This window comes from Natator depressus, chromosome 5, assembly GCF_965152275.1.
Source record: "Natator depressus isolate rNatDep1 chromosome 5, rNatDep2.hap1, whole genome shotgun sequence".
Lineage (NCBI taxonomy): Eukaryota > Metazoa > Chordata > Testudines > Cheloniidae > Natator > Natator depressus.
The window spans coordinates 23,679,864-23,703,982 of NC_134238.1; the positions used below are offsets into that span (position 1 = coordinate 23,679,864).

The following is a 24,119-nucleotide window of genomic DNA, read 5'->3' on the forward strand; positions in this document are numbered from 1 at the left end:
CAGACACTTAGAGGCAGGCAGGAGTGTCCATGTCCAGAGGCTGAAATCTAGTCTGACTGAAAGAACCTCTCCATGCAAATAGGCAAAGGGTTCACTATTCTGTAACAGCAACTCCTACCAGGCCTGACACACTCACTATACTCAACACATTGCTTTCATAGTATTTACCCAAAAAGGGTCATGTGAGTTGTCTAATGGAAGCTTACCTCATACTGATCCTCCTAAAAGTTGTGGGATGTATGTAGGGGTGATATTTAAGAAGTTGTATGGATGTACTGAAATGTGTTTAGAATCTGTGTGCCAGGCAGGGTTGACAAGTAGGTTTTACCAGACAAAGGGCAATCCACTTTGTCTCTGATGTGTGTGAAGCAAACACAAAGCATGTAATGTCTAAAGGAGAAACAGGTTGACATGGGGGCATGATCTCAACATTGCAGCAGGGCACCAGGAAGGCATTTTAAAGGACTATTGAACTATAACAGGGGGGTGGAACAACACTCCATTATCCATTTCACTGAGGAACACCCTTGGCAGAGGGGGGCGATTTGTGAAGGAATGAATCCTGGATTGACTGAAAACCAGCAAGCTCTGCCAAAAAGCTTTGAGGGTAAGAAACTGCTTTAGACAAGGGTTGTACCCTAGCAAGTGTTAGTCTCTAGAAAGCTTGTTATATTTTTGTTTTATTTGTAATCACTTCTGTTTTCATTAGTCTGACTCGAAACTCACTTGAATCTGGGGATCTCTGTTTTTTTGTTCATAAACTGATATTTGTTTTCAGTATAAATAGATATGTGTTGATATAAAGGTCCTGAAATCTCAGCTGTAACTGTCCACCTGTGCGTATATGTCTCTTTGGGGGGGGGGCTCCATAGTGGGGCTCCATTCTGAGAGTGTCCAGTGCCAGGAGCTGAATGCTACCAGGGAACACTCTTCACGGGGGTTTCAGGGATTGGGGTACGTCTGATGTTAACCTGCAAAGCAAGATAGCAAAATAGGACTGGTAGAGTCCTGAAGTGAGTGCTTGAAAAGCTGGTGGTATACAAGAGCTGACACCCAGCTACCACAGGATAAACTCCCTCATGTTGAAGGCAAGGGGATAACAAGATGACCCACAATCCTGGGCACCCCAAAAAAGCATCACACCTAGGCACCTAGGGAACTTTTATCCAGGAATTTTAGGCACTGACTGAGTTTAAGCACCTACATGGTTAGGCAGTGGCAAGAGGGGGTTACAGTGGTGGCTAAAATTGGTGGCTAAAATTGGCTAAAAAGTCTGGGGTTTAGGTGCCTACATAGGTTTGTGGATCTGGGCCTAAGTAGCTTAGAAGCCTAGGACCATTGGCTTTCAATAAAACTTAGACTCCTAAATCACATAGACACTTTGGAAAATTTCACTAGAGACTTACAAACCAGGACCTTGTCTGCTCTGCATGGACATTAAATATCCTGGTTGCAGCCCTGGACCATTGTGGGGTCAACCTCAATCATGGAGTAAATCAGAGCACCTCCCAGGGCCAGTTCCAGCAGTAGGGAACTGCTGTAACATAGGCGTATCCTAAGCTTGCCCTCTTTTCCCCAGACACAACCCTGGCACTCATGCTCAGAAGAAACAATAAACATCAGAGCCCAAGCAAGGACATTCGTCCACTGACCTGCTAGGCAAGTTTAGGGAAGCTCTGCATTATCAAAATCATAAGCATTGCCAGACTAGAGCAGACTCAATATCCACATAGACCAGTATCCAGTCTCTGACGATGGCTAGCATCAGATGCTTCACAAGAAGGCGTAAAAAATCTGCAATAGGGAGACTTGGGAGAATCTGCTCCTCACATTAGGTCTTATCCTGATTCCTTATAGTTAGAGGTTGGTTTAAGCCCCAATGCATGAGTTTCAATATCCCTTCCGAAATGTGCTATAATTAGGACAACTCCCATGCAGTCTTGGATGGTGACCCAGCACATGTTGTTCATTTTAAGAACACTTTCACTGTAGATTTGACAAAAACGCAAAGAAGGTACCAAGGTGAGATTTCTACAGATAGCTACAGCACTCAATCCGGGGTTTAAGAATGTGAAGTGCCTTCTAAAATCTGAGAGGGATGAGGTGTGGTGCATGCTTTCAGAAGTCTTAAAAGAGCAATGTAGTGGGGCAGTTATCCCGCTCTGGGGGAGGAAGGCTGGGCTGATTGGGGAGGCAGCTACAGCTGGGGCCATGCCCCAATCAGGCCACACCTGGCCCTGTTATAAGGGCTCAGGGAGGAGCTGGGTCATAGTCTCTCTCTAGCTGTGGAGAGAGAAGGATCTGGCGGCCTGGGAGCAGGGTACCAGGTGCAGAGCAGTGCTAGGGAAAGGCAATAGAAGCTGGGGAGCTCCAGCCTGGAAACTCCCCAGGCTGAGGCCTTGGGTAAGGCCAAAGAAGGTATTGGCGTTGCAGAAGTGCAGCCTGGGGCTAGGCAGAGGCAGCTGGTCCTACCCCCTTGCCGATGATGAGTGGCCATTATGGACTGCAGTCTGCCCCAGTGAGAGGGGGCTAGATGACTGGCAGTAGTCACTGAGGCAAGATGGGGTTAGAGGGATGGGGAATTCCCAGGACGACCAGCCAGTAAGTCGTCGCCTCGCTACAAGCAAAACTCTGATGCAGAAACTACAGAACCTGAAGCACCAAAATAGAAAATCAACCTTCTGCTCGTGGCATTTGACTCAGATGATGAAAATGAACATGCATCGGCCCACGCTGCTTTGGATTGTTATTGAACAGAAACCCGTCATCAGCATAGACGCATGTCCTCTGGAATGGTGGTTGAAGCATGAAGGGACATATGAATCTTTAGCGCATGTGGCATATAAATATCTTGCAACACCAGCTACAACAGTGTCATGAGAACACCTGTTCTTGCTTTCAGGTGAATTGGAAACAAGAATCAGGCAGCATTATCTCCTGCAAATTGTAACCAAACTTGTTTCTCTGAGTGATTGGCTGAACAAGAAGTAGAACGAAGTGGACTTGTAGACTCTAGAGTTTTACATTGTTTTATTTTTGAATGCAGGTTTTTTTTGTACATAATTCTACATTTGTAAGTTCAACTTTCATGATAAAGAGCTTGCACTACAGTACTTGTATTAGGTGAATTGAAAAATACTATTTCTTTTGTACAGTGCAAATATTTGTAATAAAAATAAATATAAGGTGTGCATTGTACACTTTGTATTCTTTGTTATAACTGAATATATTTGAAAATGTAGAAAACATACAAAAATATTTAAATAAATGGTATATTATTGTTTAACAGCACAATTAATCGCAATTCATTTTTTTTAATCATGCGATTAATTGCGATTAATTTTTTTAATTGCTCGACAGCCCTAATAGTCATATAAATTTCCAATCCTTTTTAAAATTTTGCTAAATTCTTGGCTGCAATGAGTTCCACTGTCTAATTATGTGTTGTATGGAAAAGTATTTGTAACTAACTATCAGTTTTGAATTTGCCACCTTTTAATTTCACTGACTGTCCCCTTGTTCTTTCCATTTTATAACACAAAGCTCCCAACCTACTTTCTGTGTATCATTCATTTATTTGATACACTTGTATCATATTACCTCTTATTTGTCTTCTAAGGTAAACAATCTATCAATCTCTGTTCATATGAGAGGTTTTTCCATGACCCAAATCATTCTTACCACACTTCTCTGAACTCCCTCTAATTCTACAATTCAAACATGTGTCAGCTTGGTAATGTGTACAATGTGGTGCTAAGCAACCCTGTAATTTATAAATGTTATCTAAACTCAGCCCAGTATAATACAGGTTCGTGACTAATTCAGTAAGCAAAACAATACAAAAAAACAAACAAAAATCCCACATCGCACAATGTATTCCCCAAACAGGAGGCTTCATAACAAATATATTCAATCAAAAATTTAGAAACCATGACAACAAACTGATGAACCTTAAAGTTCCAAAACCTAAAACTTGTTCATGCTGCCTTAGTTCTCAAAACTAAAGACTTCACGCTGTCAACCTTACCTCACAATTGCTCAGTGGGACTATTGGTGCAGGTTACTATTCAGTGTAAGAATGGAAGAATCAGACACAGAGTTCATGGACAAAAGTCTATGTTTCCGACATGGCATTAACTTGAGAACCTTACTCATACCCCAGTATGCAAGAGAATAATGCATTAGAATACCATTTTTCAAAAGCACCTAAATCCCATTGAGTTTCAATGAGACTTGGGCTCATACGTGACTTAGAACCTTTTGAAAATTTACCGTACATTTATATACTGAATCTTTTTAAAATGCACACCAAAGGACATCTTAGCATGTTGTTGGAGACAGCATATTTGGAAGGAAATCGGTATTCAAGCCATAAAGAATTAGCATTTCACTCAAGTTGTACATCTCATGGATATTAATATAAAATTGCTGTGGAGGCAAAAGACCATTCATCAAAAGAACCTAATTGCTTTTGACTACCTTTTCCTATCAGACACTCTTCTCTATAGCCTAATTGTGGCTTCATATTTCTAAAATGCTCCAAAAAGACTTTGACAATCCGACAGACAACAATCTCTGCCTTTTCACTGAGTAATATTCCATATCTTATTTAAACATATAGCATTGGAAAACGTATCTTTAAGAAGAGTGCAGCTGTTGTTTTTCAGTACTCTGTCATGTGCTACTCCAAGGACTCCAATTTTATCTGTAGGAGACCAATTTTCATGTGTGTCCAGGCTATGTTAGAAGCCCACAGGGGTTTCTAAAGCTTTGGAATAGCAAGGAATTTCTTTACATATCGATAGACTGGGGAAGGGGGAGGAAATTCTTCACAGATGTTTATCTTGGCACAATTCATTTTGCAGAAACGAAAGAATTCAGGCTTGAGAGTGAACTCTGGTCTCTTGTTCTGCAGGCCATTGCAGACTCAGACATGTTGCTCAAAGTTCTGGCTACCATTGTTGTCTTTCAGCAAACCAAACAGTCCTGAGGAATCTTACTCTGCTGCCCGTTTGATTTCCCAGTCTCAAATAAGTTAAACCCTTGCAGATTAAATTCTACACTTGGATGCAGACACCCAGCTGCCGCCAAAGTGAATGGGAAAAATATAACAATTTATTTGTCCATTTTCCAAAGCTTTCATGTGTTACCCAGAAAGATCAAGAAGCTCATGGGTACCAGAGGGTTGCACACTGTTGCTTCTGTAGACCAAGCTCATTGCAAAGACCATGGACTCTTTGCATCCCTCCATTCCCCCCCACAAGCGCACAGTATGCCAGCCTCCCATTCCCCTTTATTTCAGGGACTCCCAACAACCCACGCCCCTTCCTTCATGACAGGGGCTCTCTGTGGCCCCCGATTTCCCTCTCCCATCATACCAGAAACTCTGAGTATCCCCCTTTCTCCCATTCTCCTTGCATGTCAGCACTCTCTGTGCATCCTGCCCCATTTCCTTTCTCCTCTACCATGCTAGGGGCTCTATGTGTCCCCTCATTCCTCCCTACTCCTCTCTTTCCCTGCACCATTCTCATTTTCTGACTTGGGGAGAGAAGCCTCCCAAGGTGTTCACTCTATTGAAACAATGGGCAGAGTAGAGATGGGAGTCAGCCAGTTCTTTGACCTATAGACAAGTCCAGAGATGGTGGAAGCTTCTGGCTCCGCTAACCAGATCCAAGGAGCTCCACGTGCCCCCCACGTCCCGCTTGTGGTTTTCCATTTTTCACCAAAATGAACAGGGTTCTTCCCACTGATGCCTAGAACACTCCCTGAAATTTTGGAATTGGTAGGATGTGGCATTCAGAAGTTATTGCATTACAGGCAGACAGAGAAATGCCTTCCAATTGAGCACAGGCCCTTGCTTTGCCTATCTAATAAGCAGCCAAAAACTGAACTAAAGTTCAGCTGAACCTTTGCAGCGTGGACATTGATTTAGAAACCCCATTATACACTCTCATGAAGTTTCTGGTGCATCTGAGCTTCAGCAGTGCTAAAAATATTGTCCAACAAGAATAAACACTTCACCTCTCAGACCTAATCTAAACTAGAGTGTGTAGAGAAATGGGAGATTTTAAAAAGTTGCAAACTTTTGTACTTTTCCCACCCCACAAAAAAAAAAAAGCTTTAGATTTGGTTTAAAGTTTGTGTGAAAATTCAGGCTGGTTCTTTTTCAAGTGATACATAAATGCAAGTTATTTTATTCAGTTCATTTTAGTTCATCTAGTGTTTTAACCAAACACATGCACACCTCTGGCTCACTTCCAAAGAGATCAGAATCAGCATGGAACCACGATGCAAGACCACATCACTTACCAGCCCATTGCAAGTGCTGATCACTGCTGGTCCATTCCCAGAATTTGGCTGCAAGACTGTACCAATGAGGTGACATGAGGTTCCTGAGTAAGGTACAATCTTTGCACCAGTGTGGTTCCCGTATCTCCTTTCCAGTACATAGTTAGCAGAAAGGAATCCTCGATGGACAGTCAAGTTAAAAAACAGATCCTTCTCCTTGTGGTTAATTTTATAATACACAAGGTTTTCCTTTCTACTGAAGTCTCTTTTCCTCCTGGCATCTGAGGTGTGATGGTGTAAACTGTAAGAGAGAAAATGGCCACTTGCATCTACTTTTGCAGGACCAACCATGTGGTATTCTTGCAGTGTCCGGATAAAGTGCTCTGGGAAAAAAAACAAAGGGAACATTTTAGCTTTTCATAGAATCGAAGGACTGGGAGGGACCTCAAGAGGTCATCTAGTCCAGTCCCCTGCACTCATGGCAGGACTAAGTATTATCTAGACCATTCCTGACAGGTGTTTGTCAAATCTTCTCTTAAAAATCTCCAATGATGGAGATTCCACAACCTCCCTAGACAATTTATTTCAGTGCTTAACCACCCTGACAGTTAGGAATTTTTTCCTAATGTCCGACCTAAACCTCCTCTGCTGCAATTTAAGTCCATTGCTTCTTGTCCTATCCTCAGAGGTTAAGAAGAACAATTCTTCTCCCTCCTCGTTTTATATACTTGAAAACTGTTATCATGTCCCCTCTGTCTTCTCTTTTCCAGACTAAACAAACCCAATTTTTTCAATCTTCCCTCATAAGTCATGTTTGCTAGACTTTTAATCATCTTTTGTTGCTCTTCTCTGGACTTTCTCCAATTTGTCCACATCTTTCCTGAAATGTGGCACCGAAAACTGCATACAATACTCCAGCTGAGGCCTAATCAGCACGGAGTAGAGCAGAAGAATTTCTTCTCGTGTCTTGCTTATAACACTCCTGCTAATACATCCCAGAATGATGACTGCTTTTTTTGCAACAGTGTTACACTGTTGACTCATATTTAGCTTGTGGTCCACTATGACCCCCAGATCCCTTTCCACAGTACTCCTTCCTAGGCGATCATTTCCATTTTGTATGTGTGCAACTGATTGTTCCTTCCTCTTAAATGGAGTACTTTACATTTGTCCTTATTGAATTTCATCCTATTTACTTCAGACTGTTAGGATATAGATATTCAGGCCTGTCTGTAAAGGCCTATACTCTTAAGAATTTAGGTGTATTCTTATCACTTGGCTAGTTATAGAGGTATAAAAGAAAGAATCAAAATCAGTCTGCCGGTGTAAGTTCCTTCTCTTACTGTGACAGTCTGGGGCCCTGTTCTTAGGCTAAGGCCTTTGGCTAAGCAACAGAGGCAGCCATAAGTTGGGAAGCGACCGGTCACATCCTCACATTCCAAACTAGTCACATTGAAAGAACGTGCTATTGGGCTGTTAGGAATACAATCCTGTCCTGATAGTGGCTATCACCTCCAGAGAAAGGGAAGTGCCTCGAAAATGTAAAAGGAAACTTAGTTTGATAGCATCCTGTCTGGCAAGAACTCACTTATCAATAGCTGGGATGTGAAATCCTCACTTCTGTATTGTTTTGTCATTATAGTTCCCACTTTGCTATTTTTTTCAGAGTAACAGCCGTGTTAGTCTGTATTCGCAAAAAGATATGGAGTACTTGTGGCACCTTAGAGACTAACCAATTTATTTGAGCATAAGCTTTTGTGAGCTACAGCTCACTTCATCGGATGCATACTGTGGAAAGTGTAGAAGATCTTATTATATACACACAAAGCATGAAAAAATACCTCCTCCCACCCCACTCTCCTGCTGGTAATAGCTTATCTAAAGTGATCACTCTCCTTACAATGTGTATCATAATCAAGTTGGGCCATTTCCAGCACAAATCCAGGTTTTCTCACCCCCCCCCCCAAACTCACTCTCCTGCTGGTAATAGCTTATCTAAAGGACCACTCTCCTTACAATGTGTATGATAATCAAGGTGGGCCATTTCCAACACAAATCCAGGGTTTAACAAGAACGTCGGGGGGGGGGGGTAGGAAAAAACAAGGGGAAATAGGCTACCTTGCATAATGACTCCCACTCCCAGTCTCTATTCAAGCCTAAGTTAATTGTATCCAATTTGCAAATGAATTCCAATTCAGCAGTTTCTCGCTGGAGTCTGGATTTGAAGTTTTTTTGTTGTAAAATAGCGACTTTCATGTCTGTAATCGCGTGACCAGAGAGATTGAAGTGTTCTCAAACTGGTTTGCTATTGTTTGTCTGTATAATCTTTGTCTGGTTCTGTGATTGTTCCTGTCTGCTGTATAATTAATTTTGCTGGGTGTAAACTAATTAAGGTGGTGGGATATAATTGGTTACATAATCATGTTACAATATGTTAGGATTCGTTAGTTAAATTTCAGGAAAATGATTGGTTAAGGTATAGCTAAGCAGAACTCAAGTTTTACTATATAGCCTGCAGTCAATCAGGAAGTGAGTGGGTGGGTGTGTAGGTGGGGGAGATGGGAACAGGGAATGGGGGTAAGGAAATTGGAATCATGTTTTGCTAAAGGGGGAAATGGGAACAGGGAATGGGGGTGGGGAAATTGGAATCATGTTTGGCTAAGGATAGGAATGGGAACAAGGACACAGGTGTAAGGCTCTGTGGTGTCAGAGCTGGGAAGGGGGACACTAAGGAAGGAAACTGGAATCATGCTTGCTTGAAGTTCACCCCAATAAACATCGAATTGTTTGCACCTTTCGACTTCGGGTATTTTTGCTCTCTGTTCATGCGAGAAGGAACAGGGAAGTAAGTGGGTGAAGGAATAAGCCCCCTAACACAGACCATTACTCCAGTTTGTCCAGATCATTTTCAATTTTTTTCCTATCCTCCAAAGCACTTGCAACTCCTCCCAGCTTGGTATCATCTGCAAACTTTATAAGTGTACTCTCTATGCCATTATCTAAATCATTGATGAAGATATTGAACAGAACCAGACCCAGAACTGATTCCTGAGGGACCCCACTCATTATGCCCTTTCAGTATGACTGTGAACCACTCAAAACTACTCTCTGGGAACAGGTTTCAGAGTAACAGCCGTGTTAGTCTGTATTCGTAAAAAGAAAAAAGAAAAGGAGTACTTGTGGCACCTTAGAGACTAACCAGTTTATTTGAGCATGAGCTTTTGTGAGCTACAGCTCACTTCATCGGATGCATAGCATATCGTGGAAACTGCAGAAGACATTATATACACACAGAGACCATGAAACAAAACTTCCTCCCACCCCACTCTCCTGCCGGTAACAGCTTATCTAAAGTGATCATCAAGGAGGGCCATTTCCAGCACAAATCCAGGTTTTCTCACCCTTCCCCCCCCCCCCACAGACACACATACAAACTCACTCTCCTGCTGGTAATAGCCCATCCCTCTTTGAAACCTCTCTTTATAATGCGCATGATAATCAAGGTGGGTCATTTCCAGCACTAATCCAGGTGTCCTCACCCCCCCCCACACCCCTCCAAAAACCACACACACAAACTCACTCTCCTGCTGGCAATAGCTCATCTTACAATGTGCACAGCAATAATCCAAGTTTAACCAGAACGTCTTGGGGGGGGTTTGTAGGAAAAAAACAAGGGGAGATAGGCTACCTTGCATAATGACTTAGCCACTCCCAGTCTCTATTCAAGCCCAAATTAATAGTATCCAATTTGCAAATGAATTCCAATTCAGCAGTTTCTCGCTGGAGTCTGGATTTGAAGTTTTTTTGCTTTAAGATAGCGACCCTCATGTCTGTGATTGCGTGACCAGAGAGATTGAAGTGTTCTCCGACTGGTTTATGAATGTTATAATTCTTAACATCTGATTTGTGTCCATTTATTCTTTTACGTAGAGACTGTCCAGTTTGACCAATGTACATGGCAGAGGGGCATTGCTGGCACATGATGGCATATATCACATTGGTGGATGTGCAGGTGAACGAGCCTCTGATAGTGTGGCTGATGTTGTTAGGCCCTGTGATGGTGTCCCCTGAATAGATATGTGGGCACAGTTGGCAACGGGCTTTGTTGCAAGGATAGGTTCCTGGGTTAGTGGTTCTGTTGTGTGGTATGTGGTTGTTGGTGAGTATTCGCTTCAGGTTGGGGGGCTGTCTGTAGGCAAGGACTGGCCGGGGGTGAGGACACCTGGATTAGTGCTGGAAATGACCCACCTTGATTATCATGCGCATTATAAAGAGAGGTTTCAAAGAGGGATGGGCTATTACCAGCAGGAGAGTGAGTTTGTATGTGTGTCTGTGTGGGGGGGGGGGAAGGGTGAGAAAACCTGGATTTGTGCTGGAAATGGCCCTCCTTGATGATCACTTTAGATAAGCTGTTACCAGCAGGAGAGTGGGGTGGGAGGAAGTTTTGTTTCATGGTCTCTGTGTGTATATAATGTCTTCTGCAGTTTCCACGATATGCTATGCATCCGATGAAGTGAGCTGTAGCTCACGAAAGCTCATGCTCAAATAAACTGGTTAGTCTCTAAGGTGCCACAAGTACTCCTTTTCTTTTTTCTCTGGGAACAGTTTTCCACCCACCTTATAGTAGCTCCATCTAGGTTGCATTTCCCTAGTTTGCTTATGAGAAGGTCAAGCAAGACAGTATCAAAAGCTTTACTTTTATACTCCAAAGCTTTTAGCATTTCAGAACTCACATACATGAAAGGGAAACTCGTGGGGGAGGGGCTGATTCTCCACACCATTCCACAGGCATAAGGGGGTGCTGTGCAGTGCAAAATCAGGCCTGACTACTTCAACAGCTTCTCATTTGGGCTTTTTACACTCTCCCTCCTTAACACCAACCTTAAAAGCTTTAAAACATTTCTCCCATTCACATCCTTTCACATTTCAAACTCAACATCAATTCTCTACCCTACACACACACACACACACACACACACACAGAGAGAAGGGGGGAGGGGGGAGACAGAGAGAACCAAGTGCTCTCTCCTGAAGTTTAATAAGTTTTCATATTTGTACTGGTGGATTTAATTTAAGCAAACAGAGATTTAGAATTCACAGAACACCCACCGTTAGCTTGAGCTGTTAAAAATATGGCCTAAATTACTCTGAGGTGAGCCCAGTCTTGCTCCCACTGTCCTCAGGAGCACAACTTCCACATACACCAGTGGCAACAAGAATGAGCGCACTGTCACTATTATCAGACTCTAGAAGGGGGAAGAAATTCACAGCATTCTTGCCTCTCACTAATATCCAATACTAAGCAACAGCTACTACCTATTTACTACTCAAATTGAGGTAACAGCCAGAGGCACCAATCAAATGATATTCAGACATATAAGACACAGTCCCCACGCTTCAGTGCTTACACATTAAAGGCGAACTCCACCAGTGGTATACATTGCCTTTGAGGACATTAAGCCAATTTACATCAGCTGTTGCCCTAAGACTCTTTCAGTCTAAAGGTATGAAATCCAAAGGACATTGTCAGAATGAATGTTCTTCTGATACCCCTCAGCTATTATTTCCTATTCTAGAAACACCTATTCTTACACATGAAGCAATTAGACCCCACTCTGCCATACTTTGGTGTGTTTCTATTCTCTTTATTATAAGAAAATATTGTCTTTGATAATCCCATGGCCCTATGAATTCTGTTTTACCTTTATCATCTTATTGTCATGATTTTGTCCTGTTCATTAGCATTGCCCACTTTTGTCATTTGGCCTGGCCTATCCTGTTTTTTCTCCTTTGTCATCATCATATACTAACACAACTGACTGGACTCAACCCATCCTGGAAGGTGCAGCATTCCCTCAGCTCCTACTGATTCCAGCAGGGGCGGAAGGGGCTCAAAATTTCTAAGGAGCTGCGAGGCACCTTGCAGGATTGAACATCTGTGTTTGTACCTTTCAAATGATACAATGAAGTCTTCACTCAATAATGACTCTTACTTGACTGCATAGGGGATGAAAACAAGGTGAATATTTGGACTATCTTCTTCAGGAAGGAAGGAAAATAGCTCTAAAATCTCAGCTGTCAGTCATGCCATAAAATTAGAGAAGTTTACACCACCCCCAGGTGCTATTTAAGGACTCATTTGTGAGTGCCGCCAGCCAAATTAAAGAAGCAATATGCAACAACAGAAAATACTGGAATAGACCTGCAGATATTAATGCTGAAAAATTAGGTAATGACCAAAGAGAGTGAGTTAATAACACACCAAAGTGTAACTAGAGGGGGGTTAAACGTATTTCTCAACAGTAATCAGTACAACTAAAATACTGATCTCTTGGTTGCTAGAAAGGGATTACCACAGGCACTGTCAATACTGGAACACTTTCTTCAGCTCTATGTTAAGCCTCATTTTATTATTAAATCTAAAACAAAGACAAGAGGCACAATATCACAGTATCTTGTTGTTGTTCTGCAGTACAGTACTCCTAATGAATTCTCTAACAATGTCAGGCTGGGGAACAAACAGCCAGGGATGTATACTACTTCTAAAAACTATATACAGGCAAGAATGCCTTCAGGCTATTATCTTTCTATATCACCCCCTCCAACTTTCCTAAGGTAATATTTAATGGGTCCACACACAGATGTTAAAGGTTCTCATACAAATGTAATACTCTGCCCCCACCCCTGTTAATCCTTTTGTTTTAGCAAACTGTGTGAGCTTAGAGACCACGATGTTCACAGCGGCGCGGCATACTTCATTAGTACAGAGTGAGATGTAATGTCAGGGCCAGCTCCAGGCACCAGCTCATAGAATCATAGAATAGCAGGGTTGGAAGGGACCTCAGGAGGTCATCTAGTCCAACTCCCTGCTCAAAGCAGGACCAATCCCCAACTAAATCATCCCAGACAGGGCTTTGTCAAGCCTGACCTTAAAAACCTCTAAGGAAGGAGATTCCACCACCTCCCTAGGTAACGCATTCCAGTGTTTCACCATCCTCCTAGTGAAAAAGTTTTTCCTAATATCCAACCTAAACCTCCCCCACTGCAACTTGAGACCATTACTCCGCGTTCTGTTATCTGCTACCACTGAGAACAGTCTAGATCCATCCTCTTTGGAACCCCCTTTCAGGTAGTTGAAAGCAGCTATCAAATCTCCCCTCATTCTTCTCTTCCGCAGATTAAACAATCCCAGTTCCCTCAGCCTCTTCTCATAAGTCATGTGTTCCAGTCCCCTAATCATTTTTGTTGCCCTCTGCTGGATGTTTTCCAATTTTTCCACATCCTTCTAGTAGTGTGGGGCCCAAAACTGGACTCAGTACTCCAGATGAGGCCTCACCAATGTCGAATAGAGGGGAACGATCACATCCCTTAATCTGCTGGCAATGCCCCTATGTATACATCCCAAAATGCCATTGGCCTTCTTGGCAATAACGGCACACTGTTGACTCATATCCAGCTTCTCGTCCACTGTCACCCCTAGGTCCTTTTCTGCAGAACTGCTGCCGAGCCATTCGGTCCCTAGTCTGTTGCGGTGCATGGGATTCTTCCGTCCTAAGTGCAGGACTCCGCACTTGTCCTTGTTGAATCTCATCAGATTTCTTTTGGCCCAATCCTCTAATTTGTCTAGGGCCCTCTGTATCCTATCCCTACCCTCCAGTGTATCTACCTCTCCTCCCAGTTTAGTGTCATCGGCAAACTTGCTGAGGGTGCAATCCACACCATCCTCCAGATCATTAATGAAGATATTGAACAAAACCGGCCCGAGGACTGACCCTTGGGGCACTCCACTTGATACTAGCTGCCAACTAGACAAGGAGCCATTGATCACTACCCGTTGAGCCCGACAATCTAGCCAACTTTCTATCCACCTTATAGTGCATTCATCCAGCCTATACTTCTTTAACTTGCTGGCAAGAATACTGTGGGAGACCGTGTCAAAAGCTTTGCTAAAGTCAAGGAACAACACATCCACTGCTTTCCCCTCATCCACAGAGCCGGTTATCTCGTCACAGAAGGCAATTAGATTAGTCAGGCATGACTTGCCTTTGGTGAATCCATGCTGACTGTTCCTGATCACTTTCCTCTCCTCTAAGTGCTTCAGAATTGATTCCTTGAGGACCTGCTCCATGATTTTTCCAGGGACTGAGGTGAGGTTGACTGGCCTGTAGTTCCCAGGATCCTCCTTCTTCCCTTTTTTAAAGATGGGCACTACATTAGCCTTTTTCCAGTCATCCGGGACTTCCCCCGATCGCCATGAGTTTTCAAAGATAATGGCCAATGGCTCTGCAATCACATCCGCCAACTCCTTTAGCACTCTCGGATGCAGCACTTCTGGCCCCATGGACTTGTGCTCGTCCAGCTCTTCTAAATAGTCCCGAACCACTTCTTTCTCCACAGAGGGCTGGTTACCTCCTCCCCATGCTGTGCTGCCCAGTGCAGCAGTCTGGGAGCTGACCTTGTTCGTGAAGACAGAGGCAAAAAAAGCATTGAGTACATTAGCTTTTTCCACATCCTCTGTCACTAGGTTGCCTCCCTCATTCAGTAAGGGGCCCACACTTTCCTTGACTTTCTTCTTGTTGCTAGCATACCTGAAGAAACCCTTCTTGTTACTCTTAACATCTCTTGCTAGCTGCAACTCCAGGTGTGATTTGGCCTTCCTGATTTCACTACTGCATGCTCGAGCAATATTTTTATACTCTTCCCTGGTCATTTGTCCAGTCTTCCACTTCTTGTAAGCTTCTTTTTTGTGTTTAAGATCAGCAAGGATTTCACTGTTAAGCCAAGCTGGTGATCTGCCATATTTACTATTCTTTCTACACATCGGGATGGTTTGTCCCTGTAACCTCAGTAAGGATTCTTTAAAATACAGCCAGCTCTCCTGGACACCTTTCCCCCCCCCATGTTATTCTCCCAGGGGATCCTGACCATCAGTTCCCTGAGGGAGTCAAAATCTGCTTTTCTGAAGTCCAGGGTCCGTATTCTGCTGCTCTCCTTTCTTCCTTGTGTCAGGATCCTGAACTCGACCATCTCATGGTCACTGCCTCCCAGGTTCCCATCCACTTTTGCTTCCCCTACTAATTCTTCCTGGTTTGTGAGCAGCAGGTCAAGAAGAGCTCTGTCCCTAGTTGGTTCCTCCAGCACTTGCACCAGGAAATTGTCCCCTACACTTTCCAAAAACTTCCTGGATTGTCTGTGCACCGCTGTATTGCTCTCCCAGCAGATATCAGGATGATTGAAGTCTCCCATGAGAGCCAGGGCCTGCGATCTAGTAACTTCCGTGAATTGCCAGAAGAAAGCCTCGTCCACCTCATCCCCCTGGTCCGGTGGTCTATAGCAGACTCCCACCACGACATCACCCTTGTTGCTCACACTTCTAAACTTAATCCAGAGACTCTCCGGTTTTTCTGCAGTTTCATACTTGAGCTCTGAGCAGTCATACTGCTCCCTTACATACAATGCAACTCCCCTACCTTTTCTGCCCTGCCTGTCCTTCCTGAACAGTTTATATCCATCCATGACAGTACTCCAGTCCTGTGAGTTATCCCACCAAGTCTCTGTTATTCCAATCACATCATAATTCCTTGACTGGGCCAGGCTTCCAGTTCTCCCTGCTTGTTTCCCAGCTCTTCCCACCGCAGCGGCTTTTGGGCAGCAGCTCCACCGGTCTTGCGGCGACGGCAGCAATTCAGCGGCGACTGCTTGGGGCGACAAAATTGGTAGAGCCGCCCCTCATGTGCTACCATGATATATGTTCCATGGCCTTATATCACTTACAGCCTAAGTCATCGGCGTAAGTGGCCACTGACGCAGAATAGCCAGGCAGTTCTAGCTTGAATGGCTTTATATTAATTAACAGAGGTGGGAAACTGAAAATAGAAAACTATTTAAAAAGAAAGGTGGATACACTCTATTGCAAAACCCCGCAATCCAACTTTCCCTTTCAACACCCCTACTGAACAAACTTCAGTTATGGGAAGGCTAAGGCCCAACATAATTTCTGTGTTTGTTTGCTACGAGTCCTGAGCACCCGCTGCTGACTGCTGCTGACTGTGAGGCCGAATGCTATGGGTAAGGGACTCCAGTGATGGAGTGAAATGACTGAATCTCTGTGGAAGGTGGGAGAATGTGACACCTCCTCTAAACCATGACAGGAGTTTATCCAGCTCACCTCACAGTTTCTTTCCTCCTAGATGAGGTCAGGGACCAAGGTGCTACTGAGGAGGGCTGGATACGCCACTCCCTCTGTCTTGGTGAGGGGCTCTTCTTTTGAGCTCTGGCTTGGCATTTTCTGGCAAAGTCCTCACCAAGAGCATTCAGGATCTTAAGTGCCTCGTGTCAGCAGCAGCAGAGTCTGGACTGGGAGAGCTACGGTGGAGCCGCTCCATCTGACTCTCAAACTTCTCCTCAGCCTTCCTCTCCACCCTCCCTTCAGAGAGAAGTTCCTGGCTCTGATTCTAAGCTGGCCCTATCAAAAGTCACAGCTCAGGACATGTAGGCCAGGAGAGGAAGAAAAGAGGTAGCTTTATGGGATTCTGAGGGTGCTTGGAGCCCTTTTTAACCACTTCCTGAACAGACGGGCTCATGTTGCTGTGGTAACTAGAGCCAAAACTAGAAGTCCAGTCAGCAGGCACTGTGGTCAATGTATGCCCTTGGGGCACTGCATCTAAATGAACCCTTTTGGCTTTGAAAAATTGGCAGGGGTGATCAGCAAAATGGTAAATCCCATGGGGGTTACATAAACAGTTTTTAAAAAAAAGCAATTTAAAGTCACTTGAGCTGCAGCATCTGCAGATAAGCCTCCCTGCCAACTTGTGGTTTTACAATCACATTGTCTTGTGTTTAAAAATGTTTTTGTCTCTTCCATTCTTGGGGGGATTCAAAGCCACCTACACAAAAGAGAATACTTCTTATAGAGAAATTGAGGCCATATAAAGGGCTGCCCACCGCACACAACAAACAAACTAAAATAAAGAGAGAAATATATGTTTTCTCTAATAGTCTCTGTCATCTCTTAGTGGTGGCACTTACAACAAGAGATGGTTAAAGACTTTCAGACAGAAATATAAATACTTTTCTAAATAGACTGTGTCCCTTTAAAATAAGAGACAGTGTCACCTGCCATTGTTGCATCCTGGCTTCAAGTTCTCTAAATCTGCCTCCCAGACCATTTGGCCTGCTTTCAAATGACCCCTCTGGATAGCATATGGATTGCAGTTCTCAGCCTCTGTAAGGCACCTCTTCTGGGCCAAAGAAAGACCCTGGTTCTGACTGTATTTGGTGGAATCCCCAGGATCAGACAATTCCCCCAAAGGGAATATTAATTTAAATACACTTTCAGAATTTAACATTGGCTCTTCTTAAGCATAAGTTTCCCCAATAAGCCACTTTCCTATCGGACACTCACTGAATAGACCATTTAAAGACATTTCAGCTTGATGAGAAACCAGGGTTGGTTTGTTTCTAAAGCCCACCTTTTTTCTGACGGCAGCAACATTTCATATTAACATTGCATCAATACACTCAATAAATAAAATTCCCTTGCCTTTGCTAGGACAAGGAACCTGCCCGGCAACTAACCACAGAAAGCAGGTTGAGGTGCTAATTTATTCAAATCTCTATTTTTAGGCTCCTGATGAGCCCTGGAGCCTGCAGTGTATAGAAAGAGAAATTAATTCTACATCCATTTCCAGGCAAATCTACAGCAACCACTTGCTGCTCCACTTCCTTTTATTATATTGTCACAAAGACCAAAATAGTTTCTGCTGATTTTGTTTAAAGGGAATGAAAAGAGAAACTCCAAGGTAGTTTTTAGAGTAACAGCCGTGTTAGTCTGTATTTGCAAAAAGAAAAGGAGGACTTGTGGCACCTTAGAGACTAACCAATTTATTTGAGCATGAGCTTTCGTGAGCTACAGCTCACTTCATCGGATGTGGGCAGTTTCCACAGTATGCATCCGATGAAGTGAGCTGTAGCTCACGAAAGCTCATGCTCAAATAAATTGGTTAGTCTCTAAGGTGCCACAAGGTAGTTTTTGTTCACCGCTTCGCCATCTTATTTAATCAGTTTTCCTTGTCTTGAGCATGGCGTGACCAGATAGCCAGGGCGAAAAAAATGAGACACTTTTTTTTCTGGGGAAGGGGAGGTAATATAGTTGTGTATATAAGACAAAGCCCCTAATATCAGGATGGTCCCAATAATATCAGGACATTTGGTTACTCTACTTGAGCCCCCAGACTAGGTGATTTTCTCCCTCTTGCCCAAACTCCTCCACTGTCAGGATGAAGGCTCCAGATTAGACCAAAAGTGTTTTTGTCAAATTTTCTTCTGCACTTTTCAGGTCTCTCACTCCACAGCTATGCAGAGGCTTTTGCAAAGCATGGATTATTCCAACCATGTCCTGAGTCTCTTTCAGTGAACAGAGGGATTTTTTTAGGATTTCTCCAAAACTTGAAAAAATATTAAATCAATCAGTTACACAAAGGAGGCCAGATCCTCAGCTGGTGTAAATCAGGGTAATAGAACTATATCAGTTTAATCCAGCTGATGATACAGCCCAGTTTGGGGGATGGAGACAAACAGACAGAAATATAATCCAGTGGCTTAATTCCCTCCCTCCACGAGAATGAATAACTCCAATTCATTTTGTATCCAAGGGGAGGAGAACTGAGCTCCAGATGGCAATGGCCTTTAAGCCAATTTTGTGTTGCTGTATCACAACATAACATTAAAGAGTTGCTACTAAGAAGAAATAGTCTATTTCCAAGACTCTGAACTGCCTACATTTTGTAATGAGAAATGAGGTGGGTATTTACAGGCCCGTTAAGAGTAAATTTATAATGAATATAGAGTTCAACAATGAAATTTTGAACTGAAATCTAGCCTAATTGCTTCTGGAAGGCAACAACATGACAGTCTGAGTTGTCTACATTGTGCTTCATTGACATCAACATTCAAATCAAGTTGTCTGCCACAGAAGCATAGCAAGTACAGAGCTGCAAGTTCAGACTCCAAAAGATATGAGCTGTTGTAGCCAGGGAGACATTTCTGCACTGGGTGGGGGCGGGGAAGTAACTAGCACAACACTGTAAGGTTTGTACTCTCTAGTGTGAGAAGCAGCAATGCTGATCTGGGGAAAGTAAATCAGTCACAAAGCTGCATGGAAGTTAGATTCTGTAAGTGAAACTTTGTGTAAATACAGACGTGGCGACTACTCCATACAAAAGAATAAACTGAATATATTTACTTAGATCTTGGTGACCCTGGTTTATTTAGATCAGAGGTGGTGGGAGAAAGGACACAGAGTTTGCATCTATTAAGCATAACTTTAATTAAAATGAGAGAAGCCACTGACCTTGCCTCTTGTCTGGAAAGAAAAATCTGCCCGGTGGAGGATTTCTGCCATAGCAGAGCGCTTGCATGAGAAGGAACTGGACCCAAAAGGAAAAGTTGGCAATCCAGTTTCTCTGCACACATGGCATGTTTTAGCTGGGGGAAATCAACTGAATGTATTCAGCAAAGTCCTAGCTGGAAAGAAAATTGTAAAGACGCATGGCCAAGGGAAACTAATGCAGAGAGAGAGAGAGGAGCTTCCTCACAGAAAGAGCAGAGAAGCTTTTCCTGAAAAGGGGAGTGATTAGGAGTTCTGGTGTCTGATTTCTGCAAGGGGAGGAAGGAGGGTTCAGCAAGCAAGTTGCTTCCACGGAATCCCTCGTTCACACAAACAGCAATGTTAGTGTCAGTTCCCATGCACCCCAGCTCGACCTTCAAACCCTCCAGCAGTTGAACTTTCCCTTGATAGAGATAATCTGGGACAAGGGCTGCCCAAGCCGCCCCCTGCCACAGCCTCTCTGTCTGAGATTCACTCAGTGCTGCCCCACTCCCACGCACCTATTCTGCCAGTTACCATCCTGTTGTTGCAAGGGGAGGATGTCCCAATTGAATTCTAATGCTGGTGATTGCACCCTGACTCCTTACGTTCCAAGAAAATAGCAAGCATTCCGGACTAGAACTGTAACACATTGTGAGAAATAAATCAAATCAAGGTGTTTGCAGAAAGCAATTTCATTCTCTTGTAGATGCAGCCCACATCCTCCCCACCTCCTTCCCTGCACGGCCTCCCCTCTATTTTTGTACTTCCTCTGGTGCGTATGTCCGAGTCAGATTATAAACTCCACAGGGCAGGGCCCATGTCTGTAAAGCACATAGCACCCATTAGGGTGCTATGTCAATACCCACCAGAACAGGGTAGTCTTCCCTTCCCCTATGGAAGCTTTTGGGCAGTGTTGTGTGAAATAGCTGCTCATTTCACCCCAGAGGTGGCAGCATTTCATTGCTAGGCGAAATGATCCCATTATTGCTTGCACATCAGTGTGGCCGGCTGACAAACAGAAATACCTCCACATCCCTTGAGTTCTCTTTACACCATCAATCTTCCATTTCCAGGGCTCTGCCTTTTCCTGGTCCTTTGGAAGTGTAGGGTGGGGGTGGGCGGGGAAGGCCCAAAGTCCCTTTTAATAAACAAACCTTTCCCTCCCAGAGGTTACTTTCCCTCTTTGCTGCCTTGCAACAAGATTCAAAGTAAAATAAGGTGCTCCTCCCATGGGTTCTTTTCCACATCAAAACCACAGGACTCAGACATATTGTACTTCCCTGTCTACAGATCTCTCCACAGTCTGGCCTCTTCTACAGGGAAGGGAGCTGCTTATATAATCTTCCCAGCATGTCTTGCTGCAGTGGCCTATAACTCTCCGATGCCCTCGAAAACCATAATTCCTAGCAGCCCTTGTAGGGTTCCCTTCACTCTGCCCTCTAGTGATGTCATGCAATAACCATACACTCTTATTAAGACATTTTGTGTTTATGAACCCAGATTACATTAAACTGATTTTTTAGACTTTTTTTTCCTCCTAGTGTTTTTTTCTCCACGTTTTATCCTCCTAGTGTCACTGGAGGGCAAAGCTAAGGTTGTCTGGGTGCCTTAGCATCTTTGGATTTCTTTTTGGTTTAACCTTCATTGTGAATTCCCTGGGTTTATAATGCTTGTTTTAGGGACAATTGTAACATTCTTGTCATTTGTTTTACCCTTCATTGATATCTACTCTCAAACTTCACTCCAATTTCATATCATTTTTATCTGATTATAGTTTCACCACGTTGCCCCCTGTCTACTTATACACATGCTTCCCCAAGGCACAGCTTTAAGGCTATACTGTGCCATTCATTTCCAGGCAGAGCGCCTCGTTAATTTTAATGAACACTTCTGTTGAACACTGATGGTGCAATATGGTGCTTAATGATTTTCTGGCAATTTATGCTTATTATTGCTTATTAGGGAGACAAGGTGGGTGAGGGAACATCTTTCATTGGAGCTGTTTCTGTTGGTGAGAGAGACGCTCTGGAACTGACACAGAGCTCTGCTTCCAGTCTCATTATCACTTATTTAATTCGGTGTGAAACAGGCAAAGCCAACTGAGAAGAAAATAGTCATCTCAGTTTAGCTGTCTAATGAAGTTCCAGAGAATCAAGCCTTAGGAATGTGTTAAAATACAAGCTTCCAAGCCAGTAGGAAATGCAGCTCCTTGCAGTCATGAGACCGGCAGAAACAAGACATGTTTACAAAGCAAAACCGATACTTGATTAATGTGTATTTTGCTAGTTAATGGAAATGCACAATGAGGCTACATAGAAGAACTGCAATATTATATAGTATCTGATCATCATCAGCATTCTTGAGAAGGTTTGTTCACTATAATGTCATTTCTTTATTTTGATACATAGCTCCTGACAGGTTGCTGGAACAATTTATAGGGGATTGGGGGGTGCTGGGAGCCATTGAATCAATCTGTAAACCCTGTATGTGAAGGGAACCACTTCAAGCCAGGGGGTGCGGTAGCTCTCCCAGCACCCTTAGTTTCAGCACTTATGGCTCCTGATCTGTTATATATAAATAATGTATTTAGACTGCAAGTTCCTTGAGGGCAGAGACCATCTACTACTCTGTATTTGGTTGGCCCTTAGGCATTAATGTAATAAACATGATTAATAAAATAAAATAGTAATAATGAAATATCATGTGGTATAATGATGACTACTGGGGCCTAGGAGTCAGGAATCATGGAAGATTCTCTCTTGCAGCTCTGCCACTAATCTGCTTTGCAACACTGAAAATTTCATTTACGCAGCCTATCCCATTGGTTACTCGTCTCCAAAATGAATGTAGTAATACCTACCTGCTTCACGGGGGCCAGATGCAGTTTGCAGTGCTCAGCGTTCTGACAGCACATACAGACTGTTGGAGGAAACGCACCAAACACGTCCCATTATTATTCTAGAATTATTTGGTTGGAGAAAAGAGAAGACTGCATTGAAGTGTAACCCTTCTGCCCATCAGAGCTGGCAGCAACAAGGGCCGGGTTCAGTATCTAGGGGTTCCATTTCAATAACACAATGCAAAACTGGCTCGAGCCCCCACCCACTGACCTGGGACAATTACATACCACTCCCCGGGTGCCTCTAAGAGGCAATACTTCCCCTCTCGCAAGCACAGAGTCTGAGTGTAGCAAAAGCCTTTTAATAAAGGAGGGAAACAATGCAGCATTATGTTGGGGAAGCACCACAAACAGGATTCATAACACAAACCACAAACAAAAGACCCACCCCAAGTAAGTTTGGCAGTGTCCTTTTCCCCTCAGGGTCTTAAGTCCAGCAACCCAACAGTCACCCGTTCCGCAGTTTTCTGTCCTTGGTCAGTGCAGCCCCCAAAGTGGTTCTTGAGTCCAGCAACCCAAAATTCACCCCTCCCACAGTTTTCTGTCCTTGGTCAGTGCAGCCCCCAGAGTTCGGAAGTTCATCTACAGAGTTTACCTCCAAGCCTGGATGGAAGTGGGGGAGGTATAGGGGCATCTTACATGCTCCGCTGCTTGTGTCAACAGCCAAGTGCCCACGCCTCTCCATGGGGCTCTGCTGCAGTCTTCATCACCAGCTGCACCTCTCCATCAGCCATCCTTCTGGCCGCTCCTCTCTGCTATCCACTAACCAATATGTCTTCAGCCCCCTCCTGAAGTGATTTCAGCTCTTAGTAACATCAGCTCTTTAGTGATTTCATCTGTTAGGAGGAAGGCCCCACCGATAGCACACTCAGAACCACTAGCCCAAGGTAGGTCTAATGCTTAGACCTAGGTATCAGTGATTTCAGCTCTACAGCATGTAACAAGACTCCTAATGGAGTCAAAATTAGATCTGTTATTACATAGTGGAGAGACACGGCATCAAAGTAGTGCTTAGGACCCTCAAAAGAGGACCCACACTACCACATATACATACCCAGCCTCTCCCAGGTCACTGGGCTTTGGAACCCAAGTCCCTTGCCTAGCCAGTGCTACTTAGTTGAGGGCAAGTCCCTCCATCATAAAATGCCAAGTACAGTTCTACTGTCCTTGATTCACATAACCAGGATAACAACACTTTATTACTTGTGCCCCAATAACAAAGAGATTGGGGATCCCACAGCAGCCAAAGTGACCATTTGGGCAAGCAGTCCCATCATGCTAGGCAGGGTGGGTGTGCCCATGCAAACGAGATCAGCTCCTGAAGTCCTTTTCCACAACTCACCACCAGATGTCAGGGTAGAGCTCATTCTGACTGCTTACAGAAGTAAATGATCTAAAGTGCAAGAGGACAGCAAGATGAGCAGAAGCAAGGACTAGAAGAGGAAGCATGGCCCAGTAGTTAGCATGCTAGTGCTAATGTTGAAATTGGAAGATAGAGGATAAAACTCCCTGCTCCACCACACATTTCCTGTGTGACTTAGGCATAGGGCTGTCCCTAGGGCG

At 43.8% G+C, this 24,119-nt stretch overlaps 1 protein-coding gene across 1 annotated transcript in view; it reads right to left on the bottom strand.

The window, feature by feature from the left end:
- Positions 1–19,988, bottom strand: part of ADAMTS12 (ADAM metallopeptidase with thrombospondin type 1 motif 12) — a 307,828-nt gene extending 287,840 nt beyond the window's left edge. Inside the window, exons 1-2 of the mRNA XM_074952423.1 lie at positions 19,640–19,988; positions 6,310–6,671 (exon numbers count right to left, since the gene is read on the bottom strand). Coding sequence (XP_074808524.1) covers positions 6,310–6,671; positions 19,640–19,766 — 489 coding nt within the window. The 5' untranslated portion in view covers positions 19,767–19,988. The remainder of the gene's footprint in view (positions 1–6,309; positions 6,672–19,639) is intronic.
- Positions 19,989–24,119: the final 4,131 nt, after the last annotated feature.